At 43.8% G+C, this 13,857-nt stretch overlaps 1 protein-coding gene across 1 annotated transcript in view; it reads right to left on the bottom strand.

Moving 5' to 3' along the window:
- The window catches only part of LIN37 (lin-37 DREAM MuvB core complex component), a 172,540-nt gene that overhangs the window by 62,804 nt on the left and 95,879 nt on the right, over positions 1-13,857 (bottom strand). Inside the window, exon 7 of the mRNA XM_078655408.1 lies at positions 7,450-7,616. Coding sequence (XP_078511534.1) covers positions 7,450-7,616 — 167 coding nt within the window. The remainder of the gene's footprint in view (positions 1-7,449; positions 7,617-13,857) is intronic.

Genomic DNA, 13,857 nt, shown 5'->3' with positions numbered 1-13,857 from the left:
CTTGTTTATTGAGACCTCACAAAAACGGCTTTCCGTGTGGTGTAATATCGGCAAACTCTATTGTTTTTGCACCCACAGAGAGTCTGGGCATGAAGGTTTCCCCCTGCCACCAGTCTATGGGGTGCACCCATGATTAATCAACCGTGAGTGCTTGTTTTACATTCGTTTTCTGAGCCTTCCATTTTGCGGTGTGTGTTTTTATATTTCGCTATCATTCTTATAACGTGCACTCTTTGAAAAACAATTTTTTAATTTAGGGCGTGCGGTTTTTGACACAATTACAAGGTGATGTGTGGCAGATATCGGGCGCAGCCCTATTTGGCTTAATTATAAAGTCATGAACTCTACTACGTCCTTTCGTTGGGTTCTATTTACAAGTAGTATCTTGTTGCTCGTAACACAATCAGGCGAGAATGTTTAACGGCCGTTTTTTTCCCTTTTGATTATAAAAAGAGGAAATATTGTTGGGAGATTTAATATGGAGAATAAGAAAAGTCACAAATGACCATATTACTGTGTATAATTGTCACATCTGGCTATTTACCTAAAAAGAGGTCTCTTGTTGTTCTGTTTATATTACAGATTTTGCTGTCTTTTATAAATTGTAAAGACTGAAGGAGACAAACGTCCATGCAACACTTAAAATTAAGGTTGTATAGTTCCTTTTGTATTTTTATTTTACTCCACCCTAGGTTTGGTGCCTTAGCGTGCGCCAAACAGGTGGTGTAAGACTATCTATTTGGTCCTGATGAATGCAGAGCTGACTGGAGGCTCATAAGCAGAAACATGTCGACCGTTTTTTCCCTATTTTTTCTTAATGCACTTTTCATGATTACGTAGAAGGACTTGATGGTTCAAATTAACTTAGCCATCCAAATGTCCATTCTTTCACAGTTTTTAATGGAGTTAGAACTACCCTCATATTAAAGTAGTTTTTCAGTTTGGGGAGTAGTCCACACTCTTTTTACTCACCCCTGTTATCACAGTCTCATTTTCCTTTTTCCACACAAGGACCCAATGAAGATACTTGGCTATCAACTTTTGTTGGTGCCTGAGGGTTCTGTTCTCACACTGAGTATCTCTCACTATATCTTCCTACTACTTCTGGTGGTAGCAACTATACTACTATTCCGATTGTTTTAGTTTTGTAGTCACTCTTTCGTTGATTTATAACTATTTACCAAGGGGTACAAGAGTGGTTTGTTGACCCTTTCTCTCCTGTTGATTATGGCTATGAAGCAGCGTGCAGCTGCGAGAGTTTAATTTTATAGTCCCTTTCTAAGAGTGTCATGAATACACCGTCAAAATGGAGGCTTCAGGATTATCTTATTCTAGAGAGGAGGCTGAAGCTATATTGAGTGATCCATCGCTCTTTGCCGACCCTCTGGTAGCCCAGGCCATATCCCAGACTTCAGACTGGGAAAAGTTGGGTGAATTGAAAAAAAGTCGCATCAGAGCTATCCTGCACGGGACAATGATGAAGGAATATCTGACAAATAAAATGGCCCCCAAGGGTCTTTTGGTTAGCAATGCACCTCGTATTTTCTTGGAAGATATTGTCTTCAGGAAGGAATGGGCCCAGATTGCTTGGCATTGCACGCATGACTGGGCTATTCTAATCATTAAAACTGCAATGCGGTTATCAGAGGCCCTTCTTATAGTTATACAGGCCACTGAGACCCATATTAAGACGACAATTACAGGTTTTAAAAAGAAACTCGATGCGTTTAATAAGGAACTCAATGAATATAAAGAAAATCTTGCCCAATCCAAAGTGGTTAAGTTCCAGAAAGATCTAAAGAGATGGTCCTTTGATAAGACCTACCCTTATGCCAGTTCTGATTATACACCACCGGATCGATCCACACAGGACCCCAATACATCGAATGATTCGGATTCAAGTAACTCTAGCACTGGTAGCAGAGGAAATAGACAACGAGGGAGAGACAGAGGGAGACAAAATTATAACACACAACAGTGGTTGCCGTACCAACAACAGGGGAATGAAATGTACCAACCGTCCCCTTTTAACCAAGCACCTTTCTTCCCACCACAATTCGGGTGGAATCCCCATTTTGCCCCTCCTCCCCAACAATTCCAGCAGAATATGTATCCCCAGCCTTTTTTAGGGTTTGGCCGGAGGGGCAGAGGCAAGAGGAGAGGGACGAACCAAGTACACTGGGGACCAACGGAATCCGTGGGCGACAACACACGGAGCAAAACCCAGGACCAGAGAGCGGGACCCAGCAATGTACAACCTTAGTAACTAATCTATCGAAAGTTACTTTGAATATGGATGAGATGGCCGTCCTGGAAAAGGGACTAGGTTTTATTCCTTCACAACGCCTGGATCGATTCAAGTTGCGTTGTGAACTCGGTGAGTTCTTTAGAAAACTCAGGCTCAAAACCTTTTTCGAGCAACAAGATCTAACACAAAACCAGACGAATAGCAGTGACACTACCTTCAAAAACAAGTCCACGTTTACACCGCCAACACATCTAATGCCAGCTGATATATTGGCTTTTGAACATGCAGTGTCCTTGGAAGTGGAGTCTTTAACAGAGCCTACCCCTTTTAAAAACCTGACAACAAATGAATACAAAGCTATTCATTCGTTACAAAAGAACACTGAGATCGTGATTAAAAGTGCAGACAAGGGCGGTGGTATTGTCATACAGGATACCACCGCCTATGATCAGGAGTGTAGACGGCTCTTAAATGATACCACCAGTTACACTATCCTCCAACAAGATCCCTCCCCGTTTTTGAGGGATGAAATTACAGAATTAGTAATGACAGCAGAAAGAGATGGGTATATCAGCAAACAGGAAGCTGATTTTCTCACTGTTAGCGAGGGCAAAATTCCCTATTTTTATACCCTCCCGAAAACACATAAAAATCGTTTTCCCCCTCCGGGGAGACCGATAGTTTCGGGTATTGGCTCTCAGTTGGAGCCACTTTCTAAATACTGTGATTTCTTTTTTAAACCGTTGGTACAATCCACCAGCACCTATATCAAGGATACTAAAAGCCTCCTTTCAATGTTGCTTACTTTCCAAATGCCAGAGGAACCATGTTATTTGGTTTCTCTAGACATTGAAAGTTTATATACTTGTATTCCACAGGACGCGACACTAAAGGTTTTGGCAGATGTCTTGGACCAGACCACTTGGAACTACACTACCTCGAAAACTTTTGTCATCGATTGCGCCACTTTAGCTCTGAAGCGCAATTTTTTTCAATACAATAACACTATATACCTACAAAAGACGGGTACCTCGATGGGTAGTCCTTTTGCCCCAAGCATTGCGGGGCTATACGTGCACAATTTCGAGAAGACCCACATCCTGACAGCCACTAATCCTTACACTCTCAATGTTATCCTGTGGCAGAGGTACATTGATGATGTGCTTTTAATTTGGAAAGGCTCTGAGGACAGTTTATTGGCTTTTTTTGATTGGGTGAACACCTGTGATCCCCACTTAAGATTTAGCCATCAGTATGATTCCCATTCCATTGTCTTTCTGGACGTGACCCTGACCAGGGAGAAAGATCATCTAATAAGTAAAACCTTCTACAAACCCACTAGCAAAAATAATCTCCTTCATTTCTCCAGCTTCCACCCACGACCATTACGGGAAAATTTACCCTTTGGACAGTATCTACGTATTCGTAGAAATTGTAGCAATCTTATTGACTTTACCAACCAAGCAGAAGACCTCACAAACAAACTATTAGTCAGAGGTTATCCAAAGGGAATACTAAATAAGAGTCGCAAGAGAGCAAAAAATAACAACAGGGAGGCTCTGTTAGAAGACCACGACAAAGAGAATGTTGCACAGATTCCTTTGACCTGTGTGACGACTTACAGCAATATATCTAATGCTGTCAGTCGCTGCATTGGCAAGCACTGGCGAATCCTCACTAGCAGTGGACGTAAATGGCAAAAACCACTGTTTTCATACAAACGAGAAAGAAGTCTTCAGGATTCCCTAGTACATACTCGCCCAAAAAAGGATCAGATACCATCTGTTCACTCTGTTCTGAATGCTTGGGGTTTACCCCCAGTAACAGGCCATTATCCATGTGGCGGCTGTAACGTTTGCCACCTGACCACAGCAACAAAAAGTTTGGTCTTGGAGGAAGGAAAAGTATGGCATCTCAGAGGCCAAACAAACTGTAATTCCTGTAATGTGGTCTACTTAATAACCTGCCCCTGCGACCTTAGGTGCGTGGGGATGACCACCAGGAAGATAAAAATAAGAATTGGGGAACACCGCAGTAATGTGAGATGTGGTCGTAATACTACGAAGTTAACTTCCCACTTCTTGGAAAAAGGCCACTGTCCGAATGATCTCAGATGGACAATAATAGAACAGCTGAATGAGACCAATGTGGGTAACATTTTCGAAAAGGAACAGAGATGGGTTTATCGCCTTTCTACGCATATACACGGCCTCAATGATGATATTCCTTGGGGGTCGGTTATGCGCAAATGATTGCCAATCTCGATCACCCTATAATCTGTTTACCCCAGTTAAATGTGCAAAAAATATTATTCCATATATATATATTTTTTGTACTCCTTGTCTACTGTGTCCCGAAAGATTTGTACCTTGATACCATCAGGGCTTCTAGAAGGGTTAATGCTTCCAATACGGTACTTTGATGTTATTGAGTGAAGCAAGAAATGACACTCAGTATTATTTAGGCACCCAATTTGCCCTCTCTATATATATATATTTAAATATGGAGATGGTAATACGATTCCACTAATCGGAATGAACCTCCTAGCCGGGTCACAAAGGGTTTTTTGCTAATATATTCACCAGGTCGACATACTCATGGTGAATAGTCAATAAAGTTTGTAGCATAATACCTTAGGAAAAGACGAGGTCTGTTGCTAGTCAGAATAACAATCATGTCCCTTTAAGAAATGAAGACCGAAAGTTGTTCGTGCAAACACGTGACCGCGAGTTACGTCGACAGCGTTTTCCTTTTAACATCCACGCCCACCACAATGGTTAGTTGGTTCAGGCGGTGGATGTGGATACGCTAGGTCCCAAGGCGGGCAGTCGCCCGGATAGAAGTAAGTTAATGCATCTTAATAACATCTTAACTACGAGCTGAAATTCTATTGACAAAGGCTTGTTTATTGAGACCTCACAAAAACGGCTATCCGTGTGGTGTAATATCGGCAAACTCTATTGTTTTTGCACCCACAGAGAGTCTGGGCGTGAAGGTTTCCCCCTGCCACCAGTCTATGGGGTGCACCCATGATTAATCAACCGTGAGTGCTTGTTTTTCATTCGTTTTCTGAGCCTTCCATTTTGCGGTGTGTGTTTTTATATTTCGCTATCATTCTTATAACGTGCACTCTTTGAAAAACAATTTTTTAATTTAGGGCGTGCGGTTTTTGACACAATTACAAGGTGATGTGTGGCAGATATCGGGCGCAGCCCTATTTTGGCTTAATTATAAAGTCATGAACTCTACTACGTCCTTTCGTTGGGTTCTATTTACAAGTAGTATCTTGTTGCTCGTAACACAATCAGGCGAGAATGTTTAACAGCCGTTTTTTTCCCTTTTGATTATAAAAAGAGGAAATATTGTTGGGAGATTTAATATGGAGAATAAGAAAAGTCACAAATGACCATATTACTGTGTATAATTGTCACATCTGGCTATTTACCTAAAAAGAGGTCTCTTGTTGTTCTGTTTATATTACAGATTTTGCGGTCTTTTATAAATTGTAAAGACTGAAGGAGACAAACGTTCATGCAACACTTAAAATTAAGGTTGTATAGTTCCTTTTGTATTTTTATTTTACTCCACCCTAGGTTTGGTGCCTTAGCGTGCGCCAAACAGGTGGTGTAAGACTATCTATTTGGTCCTGATGAATGCAGAGCTGACTGGAGGCTCATAAGCAGAAACATGTCGACCGTTTTTTCCCTATTTTTTCTTAATGCACTTTTCATGATTACGTAGAAGGACTTGATGGTTCAAATTAACTTAGCCATCCAAATGTCCATTCTTTCACAGTTTTTAATGGAGTTAGAACTACCCTCATATTAAAGTAGTTTTTCAGTTTGGGGAGTAGTCCACACTCTTTTTACTCACCCCTGTTATCACAGTCTCATTTTCCTTTTTCCACACAAGGACCCAATGAAGATACTTGGCTATCAACTTTTGTTGGTGCCTGAGGGTTCTTTTCTCACACTGAGTATCTCTCACTATATCTTCCTACTACTTCTGGTGGTAGCAACTATACTACTATTCCGATTGTTTTAGTTTTGTAGTCACTCTTTCGTTGATATTCTTAAATAATACTGCAATCTTACTGTATGGGCAAGAGTGTTAGTGCTAATCTTTGGATTAGTTGAGTTGACTAAAATGGTCATCTACAATGCTTAGTCAAATGAATTGGGGTGTCAATCAGAAAAACACAATTTAGCAGGTTTGGAAAAATGTGGCTAGTCCTGTTTCAGTGTCTCTGACTTTCGGTGCAAACTGCTCAACCTAGTGCGTTTGGGACAAAAGGACAGGTTGTTCGGCCCAGACAAAGTTAAAAAAGAGACCAGATAAAGCCTGTTGGTCTCTTAGCCACTGCAAGCTCTTCCAATGGGGAGAAATGAAGCAGTGAATCCAAACTGGTAGCCCACTGATCATGGTAAAGATTTGATGGTGACTTGCTCTCTCACAATACTGGGGGCTGGCCCTCGACCATTTCGAAATGGGAACTGGAAATTAGGGTTAGATCACACTGTGGATTTAAACACCACATTCCAGAAACAGCATGGGCAAGATTGATTGTTAAAAAAGATTCAGACTCTAGATAACTTATTTCAGCCAAATGAACACAACGTCATCAGCAGACGTGAAGAGGAAGACCTCTGTGTTTCTTTGTGGCCTGAATGGGTCCGATAATGGAAACCTAGTAGTAACGATCATCTTGGAGATTGTGAAGGCTCACCCTTGTCAGGAATTTGTCTCTGCAGAATTACAACCCAAGCAAATATCTAGAGTGGCTTCCAAGACTCTGGTCAGGATCCCATGAATCTTTGGTAGATCAGTTGCTGAGGCAACCGCCACAGAGATGATCAGTCGGGGTTCACTCCTATCCGGGCAAAGCAGTTCAATTGACCTTCAACTTGCAGATGACAGCGGCATGTATTCTCCAAGGCACAATGTTTACTCATATCCAATATCAATTGGATAAACAAACACCGCAGTCACAGATCATGGAAAGATGGACAGACTGATGGGACAGATAGACACAAAGCAGCCACACAGAACGTAGTAAATAGCTCAGATGATCGGGTAAGAAGAATCACTGTAGATAGGCGGACAGACGTTCCGCAAGGCAGCCACATGTCAACTCCTAAGAAACATTAACCTTCTCAGAGAAGTCTACGACTAAGAGACACCTCTGAGGTTCTGTGCCTCACCTCCTCATCCTCTTGAACCACAGGCAGGACAGGACTGGGGGATCGCTCCTCCTCTCGCATCGATGGGTTGTTTCTCATCCAAGCCCTGCAGATTGGATAGAGAGGGGTGTTCTCACTGAACTGAGCAAGGTCCACACTCCGATCAAAGAGTTTAATGACGTACGTGTCTGGAGGGAGATAGTAAACAAGAGTAACGTACCTACAAATACAATTTCTTTTTTTAATATTATATATTATTACAATTTTTTTTCAAATATACCAAACAAGAAAAAATATATTAATATGTCATACACTGTCAACATATAAGTGAATAGAAAATCAGTTATATACATGGAATGCACCTTTATAACATAAATGTTGGGTCCATTGTAATCACAGTTTATAAAAAACAACCATGTTTCAATCCTGACAGACCTATGTATGTTTACCGCTGTTGACAGGATAATCTCCCAGTGATGAACTGGGAATCAAAGATGTCCTGGAAATAGCTTTAATGCTAGCTAAAATACACAGCTCAAACTTCTTCAGAAGACTGACAGCTCTAATACACCCCTGCCCCGTGCTCCCTACTCCAGGTCCAGCTCGCCCCAAGAACATTTGGAGAAAAAAATATGCTCAAGTATATATTTTAAGTACAATTTTCAAAATATACTGGCTGACAGAGCATAGGTTTTATAGGACAAATAATGGAGGAATTAAGGTGATAATCAGGGAGGATGTAAGAAAACACTCCAACCGACTAAGACGTAAACTGTAATGGACAATGCCGCCTTTACATACACTGGTGAAGCGAGGTGAAAACGCACTAGAAGGTGCCCATTCCTTTTAATAAGTGGAAGAGAGGGTTTGCATTGGGCGGGGGCAGGGCTGCGCAACTCTCACAGGATATCTGACAAAGCTGTGCAGTATTTTGTTTAAGAGCAATACATCACTCAGTAAAGACAGGCTGGTTGAAAGTAAAGTACCTTTACATTTTCATATCTCCCCTGCCTCCATGACGGGTCTGGGAGAGTTAAGGATAAGTGGGTGCCTCCAGCAGTGTTCACTTTTTTCTTTATTCCTCCCGACGTTCACATCAGAAGGCTTTATTATTTGTAAATGCAACACTTTTTTTCTTATAAAAAGAACTATAACTGGTGCAGCATTCTTGACTTGTGTAGAAAGTTGTTGTCATAAAGAAATAGCCAAATTCTTTTATTTTACCTCTATTGATATGTGAACATTTTGAAGTTCATGATTACATGTGAAGACAATTAGATGAATGTCATCTGAAATTATGTAGTGGGATTCCAGCCAATGACATTCAGGTCCCAACATTAGAAAAATGCAGCCATGCATGGGTATAAAGGCAAATACACCAATCCAACCAGCAGGTCTTGAGAAATGTATTTGCCCCCTTGCTTTGGCGAATCAGATTTTACCAAGGAGAGCTATTTTTTGGGCCTACTGGCCGGATCTGGTAATAGAGTTTGAGCTAGCAAAGAACAGGTGTTCTGTTTATTTGGAAAGTGAATGAACAATAAAGATGCCTTTAATTCTTGTTTTTATCTTGTCCCGTTTGCTGTGCGTGCAAAGACAGAAGTCATATGTCAGCTAATGTCTTCCAACAAACTGCTGCTTATTTTGCCCTGGAGATTAGATTTTAATTTTCTTTCTCGGACTAGAAAGTTAGATGAATTTGTAAAGTGAACTATCTGGCGATCGTGCTGGTCGCACAACAAATAAATAGCTTGTAAACAAACTGTACAAATATTATAAAAATATATTTCAGTCGTTAGCCAAGCACTTTTTTGTAATTTTGAAGTGGTATGGTAAGAACATGTTACTTTTATTTGGTAATGCCTTATCTTGTAGAGACTCTATCTAGCCACAGATTATTTACCTTGGACTCATTGAACATCAGACTGGATCTGGAAATGTCAAAGCAGTACATCAGAGTGCTGGTAGGTGGTGCCTGTTGGCTCTGCACTGGTGTCATCCGTGAAGAAAGTGCGCGTTGCCTGTAAAGGTGCCACCCAAGCATGCTGACCTCAGTTTGTGACTACTTTCTGTGCCAGGAGCACGGGCCACATTGAGGAAGTGTGACCAGTGTACCAAAGGTGAGACACTCCAGGACCTCTACAGGGATGGAAGTTACAGTTCACAGAGCGAAGATGGGAAGGTCGGCACAGCTAGATAGACTCTACCAGATTAGGCTTTATCTGATAAAGGCTTCCAGCCCCAGATTCCTTACCTTAGAATAGATATCCAAGCACTACCTCCCCAGAAGAGAGTCTGCAAAAGGATTAGACTAAAAATAAAAAGCCCAAGGGACCAAACAGGGAAAATGCCCGTCGCGTCGTATCTAACCGTCTAGGCAGTAGTGTTCGGCAAATGTGCAGTGATGGCCACGTAGCTGCCTGACAGATATCCAGAATGTGAACTCAGTGAGCTATCGCAGTGGTCGTGACCTTAGCCAATCCGTAGCAGATCTTTATGCATAGTACAAACAGAGATGGTTCTCTTCTGCACTGCTTTTCCTTTCTTTGCTCCAGCAAACCCAACAAAGAAATGATCGTCCACTTGGATATCTTTGGTACGAACAATGTAGAATGACAACGCTCTTTTTGGATCCAGGCGGTGGATACTCTCCTCTTCCTTGGAAGGGTGAGGTGGAGCAAAGAATTTACTAGCAGGAGGCCATGAGGCCCATCAGCCTCAGAATCAGTCTCAGCTAGGTTAAGGCTAGAGGTTGAAACTTCAACATCATAACCTGAGTACCCTGTACTCGCCATTCCAGAGGGTAGGCGCGGAATTGCACGGTGTACAGAATGGCCCTTTGAAGGGGAGCATCCTACTTCTGATGCTCGCCCCCTCTTAATGGTTTCTTTGGTCAAAACAGCCTGCATTTTGTCGCAAGAGCAAAAGGTGGTCCTCAGTCAGCCGATCGGAGGACAGTGGCAAGTGTGGCGGAGTTTCTTGAACGGAAGGGCGTAACCCCGCTGAACTATCTGAAGCATCCACTTGTCTGATGTTCCAACTTGCCTATACGGGCAGATGGTGCCGGATCCAGCCGCCAGCTGGTTGCCCATGATGTTCAAGGGGATATTAAAGGGGTTTTGAGGCTGCAGCTGCCAGGGGGTATTGTGGAGTGGGGAGATCGGGGGGTGACAGCCTGGGCAGACCTCTGGTCTTGGGATCCACGAGGTATGTGGTAGCCGCATCCAACCCACAATATGACTGAGAAGCCTGCTGCCTGTGATGGCTGGGGGTGAAATTATGTGGCTGATAGCTTCTACTGTAGCTATGTAAGGAGTGGAAGGTGGAATACAGCTGAAGTGGAGCCATGGATAGTCCCAACGATCTAGTGGTGGCTCCGCTATCTTTACTGCACTCAAGCGCCAAATCAGCCATGATGCCAAACAATCAAGTTCCATTCAAGGGCAGGTCCATGAGGGATGCCTGGATATCCCCAAAGAAGCCAGTAGATATTAGTCAGTCATATCCAGCCTGTAGTGAACGGTGAACTTTGCTGCATTCCTGCCTTCAGCAATGGCTTGGTTCGGGATGGCTGGGACCTTCCCTGAAACCAAGGGCAGCATTTGCTCAACCAAGTCCCATACAGTATGAGAATACCGACCTAATAAGTATGCAGTGTTCACAGACCACAATGCAAGGCTGGTGGAAGAAAAAAAAAATCATCTTTCCAAAGCTATCCAGCCTCCTGGATTCCCTATCTGGTAGTGTGGTAGGGAAAGTGCCAGGGTTTATTTTGTAGATTCAAAAACTAGATCAAGAACTACGATTCCCTCACACCCATCAAACCCAACAAGTAGATCATACAAGTAGGCCCGCAGCTACAGAGAAGACCCCAGAGATACCAAAGATACCAAACAACAATGTAGAAAAGAAATTGAGAGCCAACCAAGACACCAACCAAGAAGACTACCTACAAAGCTGCACTCAGACGCTGTCACCAGCAACCAATAGACACCAAGAGAAAAGTACTAGTGGTATTGAAGGAGGATCCAACAGCTGCAAGGAGATCTATCCGATCCTTAAGGTTTTCCCTTCAACCTCAGCCACTCTCCCAACATCGCTACCTCCCAGCAACTCTGCCACAATCTATCCAGCTTCTTTTCAAAGAAAAATTGAAAATATCTACAGCAAGTTCGCACACCAACCCAAATCCAGAGAACTTGCTGCTAACCTACCGACCGTCAAACATGAAAGCTACCTAACCGAATGAACAACGCTTACCAGAACCGAAACAGCGGCAATCATGTGGACCATCCACTCAGGGGCCCTTACGGACCCATGCCCACACCTCATCCACACCCTGAGAACATCACCAATCAGCACGACCCTGACCCACATCATCAACACCTCCATCAGGTCCACCACTTTTCTGGATCAAGGGAAACTTGCAGAAATTAACTCCATCCTCAAGAAGCCCACAGACCCATCTCCCTGCGTCCCTATCTAGCCAAAGTGATTGAGAAGGCCATCAACAAGCAGCTCACAACCCACGTCGAACTTCATTATCTTCTAGAGAACACTCAATTAGGATTTAGAAAGAACCGAAGCAGCACCCATCACGGATAACGATGACATTTGAACCATCCTGGACAGAGAAGAAAAAGGGGCTCTCATCAAGCGCGACCTCTCTGCGGCCTTTAACACTGTCTCCCATAACACCATCATCAGAACACTCCATGAGATTGGCATACAAGGATCCACTTTCAAATCGATCAGTTCCTTTCTCACTGGAAGAGCCCAAAGGGTCAGGTTGCCACCCTACACATCAGAGACCGAGTAATTGATTAGTGGAGTCCCATAGGGTATCATCCCTCAGCCCCACCCTTTTCCGCATATACAGGACATCGCTCGCCAACATCATCCGATCTCAAGACATCACTGTCATCTCTTACGCAAATGACACCCAACTCATCGTCTCCCTGATGGACAGAACCACCACGCCAGAATTAACTTCACCAACTGCATGACCATGGTAGCAGACTGGATGCGAGCCAACTGCCTGTAGCTCAGCTCCGACAAGACAGAAGTACTGGTCTTCGGCAACAAGACCTTCGCATGGAACTTCACCTGGTGGCCGTCGGAGCTAGGACCAACACCCACACACCAATCAAGAAAGGTGCACCACCTGCTTTCACATCCTACGTATGCTGCGAAAACTCTTCAAATGGTTGCCTCAGAACACCAGACGGACCGTCATGGAAGCACTTATCACCAGCAGGCTGGTTATCAGCAACACTCGCTACGCCGGAATCTACAAACAAGTCCTACACAGACTCAAAACCATCTAGAGCACCGTTGCAAGACTCATAATCGACCCCTCTGGCGCACCCACATCACACTGCACCTCTGGAAGCTTCACTGACTCCCCATTCCCAAGTGAAGCCAATTCAAACTTCTCAAGCACACATTCAAAGCCCTACACAACACAGGACCAGAATACCTCAACAGCCGCGTACACTTTCACCAACCCACCAGACACCTAAGCTCTGCCTCACTCTCACTCACATTAACTGCATACACAAAGGCAAAACTGGAGCTAACTCATTCTCGTAAATCCCACCCAAGACAGGGAACGACCTTCCTCAAAACATCAGGGCCTCCTACTCACTTCTTGAGTTTAGCAAGAAGTTGAAGACCTGGCTCTTCGTATAAGCAATTTGGTGCGCACAAACCTACACACCTGCCCAAGAGTCTGGATACCCTCTTGTGAGATTAGTGTGCTATACAAGCTCTCATGGGTGGGGTGATGAGTGACAAAGGCTGTGTCCCCAGGAGCCGGATGGTAGCAGGCGATGGCCCTGTGTACATGAGGCCTGTGCAAGCAGGACATTAGTGAAGGCTTCCTAAAAGGGAAGGAGGAGTTCTGTGTGGGATACCCCAGACTGAAGCACATCCGTCAAGAAATTGGTCTTGACTTCCACTGTGGGCAGCATAAGGTTCAGGATCTCACCTCCCCTTCGTACTGCATCGTAAATGAAGCCCCTTCCTCCGTAGCCACAGTTGGAAACAGGAGACCAGTGTCTGGAGAGGTGTCCAGGACACTGGCATCAGCCAATTCCTCATACCAGTTATCCTCGGCCAATAGTTCCTCAAGAGGGTAGGAATAACTATAGGGATCCTCAGAATCCCCCTTACCATATACCTCACAAGGTCTGTCTGTAAAAGGAGGCACTGTCTTTGACTCAGAAGGTATGGATCCGGTCGGAGTCGACGTTGGAGGGCACAGATTTGGCTCTGAATCTGGATAACTCTGAAAGACTAGAGCGGATCCAGGCTCAGGCTCAACGGGGACGGAGGGGAAGCAGGGTCTCAATATGCGACTTCTTTACTGCGCCTCGTCCGATGACTTGGACCAGCACGTAGAAGCTGAAGAACACATTGACTTCTTCA

Source organism: Lissotriton helveticus, chromosome 7 (genome assembly GCF_964261635.1).
Source record: "Lissotriton helveticus chromosome 7, aLisHel1.1, whole genome shotgun sequence".
Lineage (NCBI taxonomy): Eukaryota > Metazoa > Chordata > Amphibia > Caudata > Salamandridae > Lissotriton > Lissotriton helveticus.
Note: the sequence above shows the minus strand (reverse complement) of the source record. Positions and strands in the feature narration are given on the sequence as shown.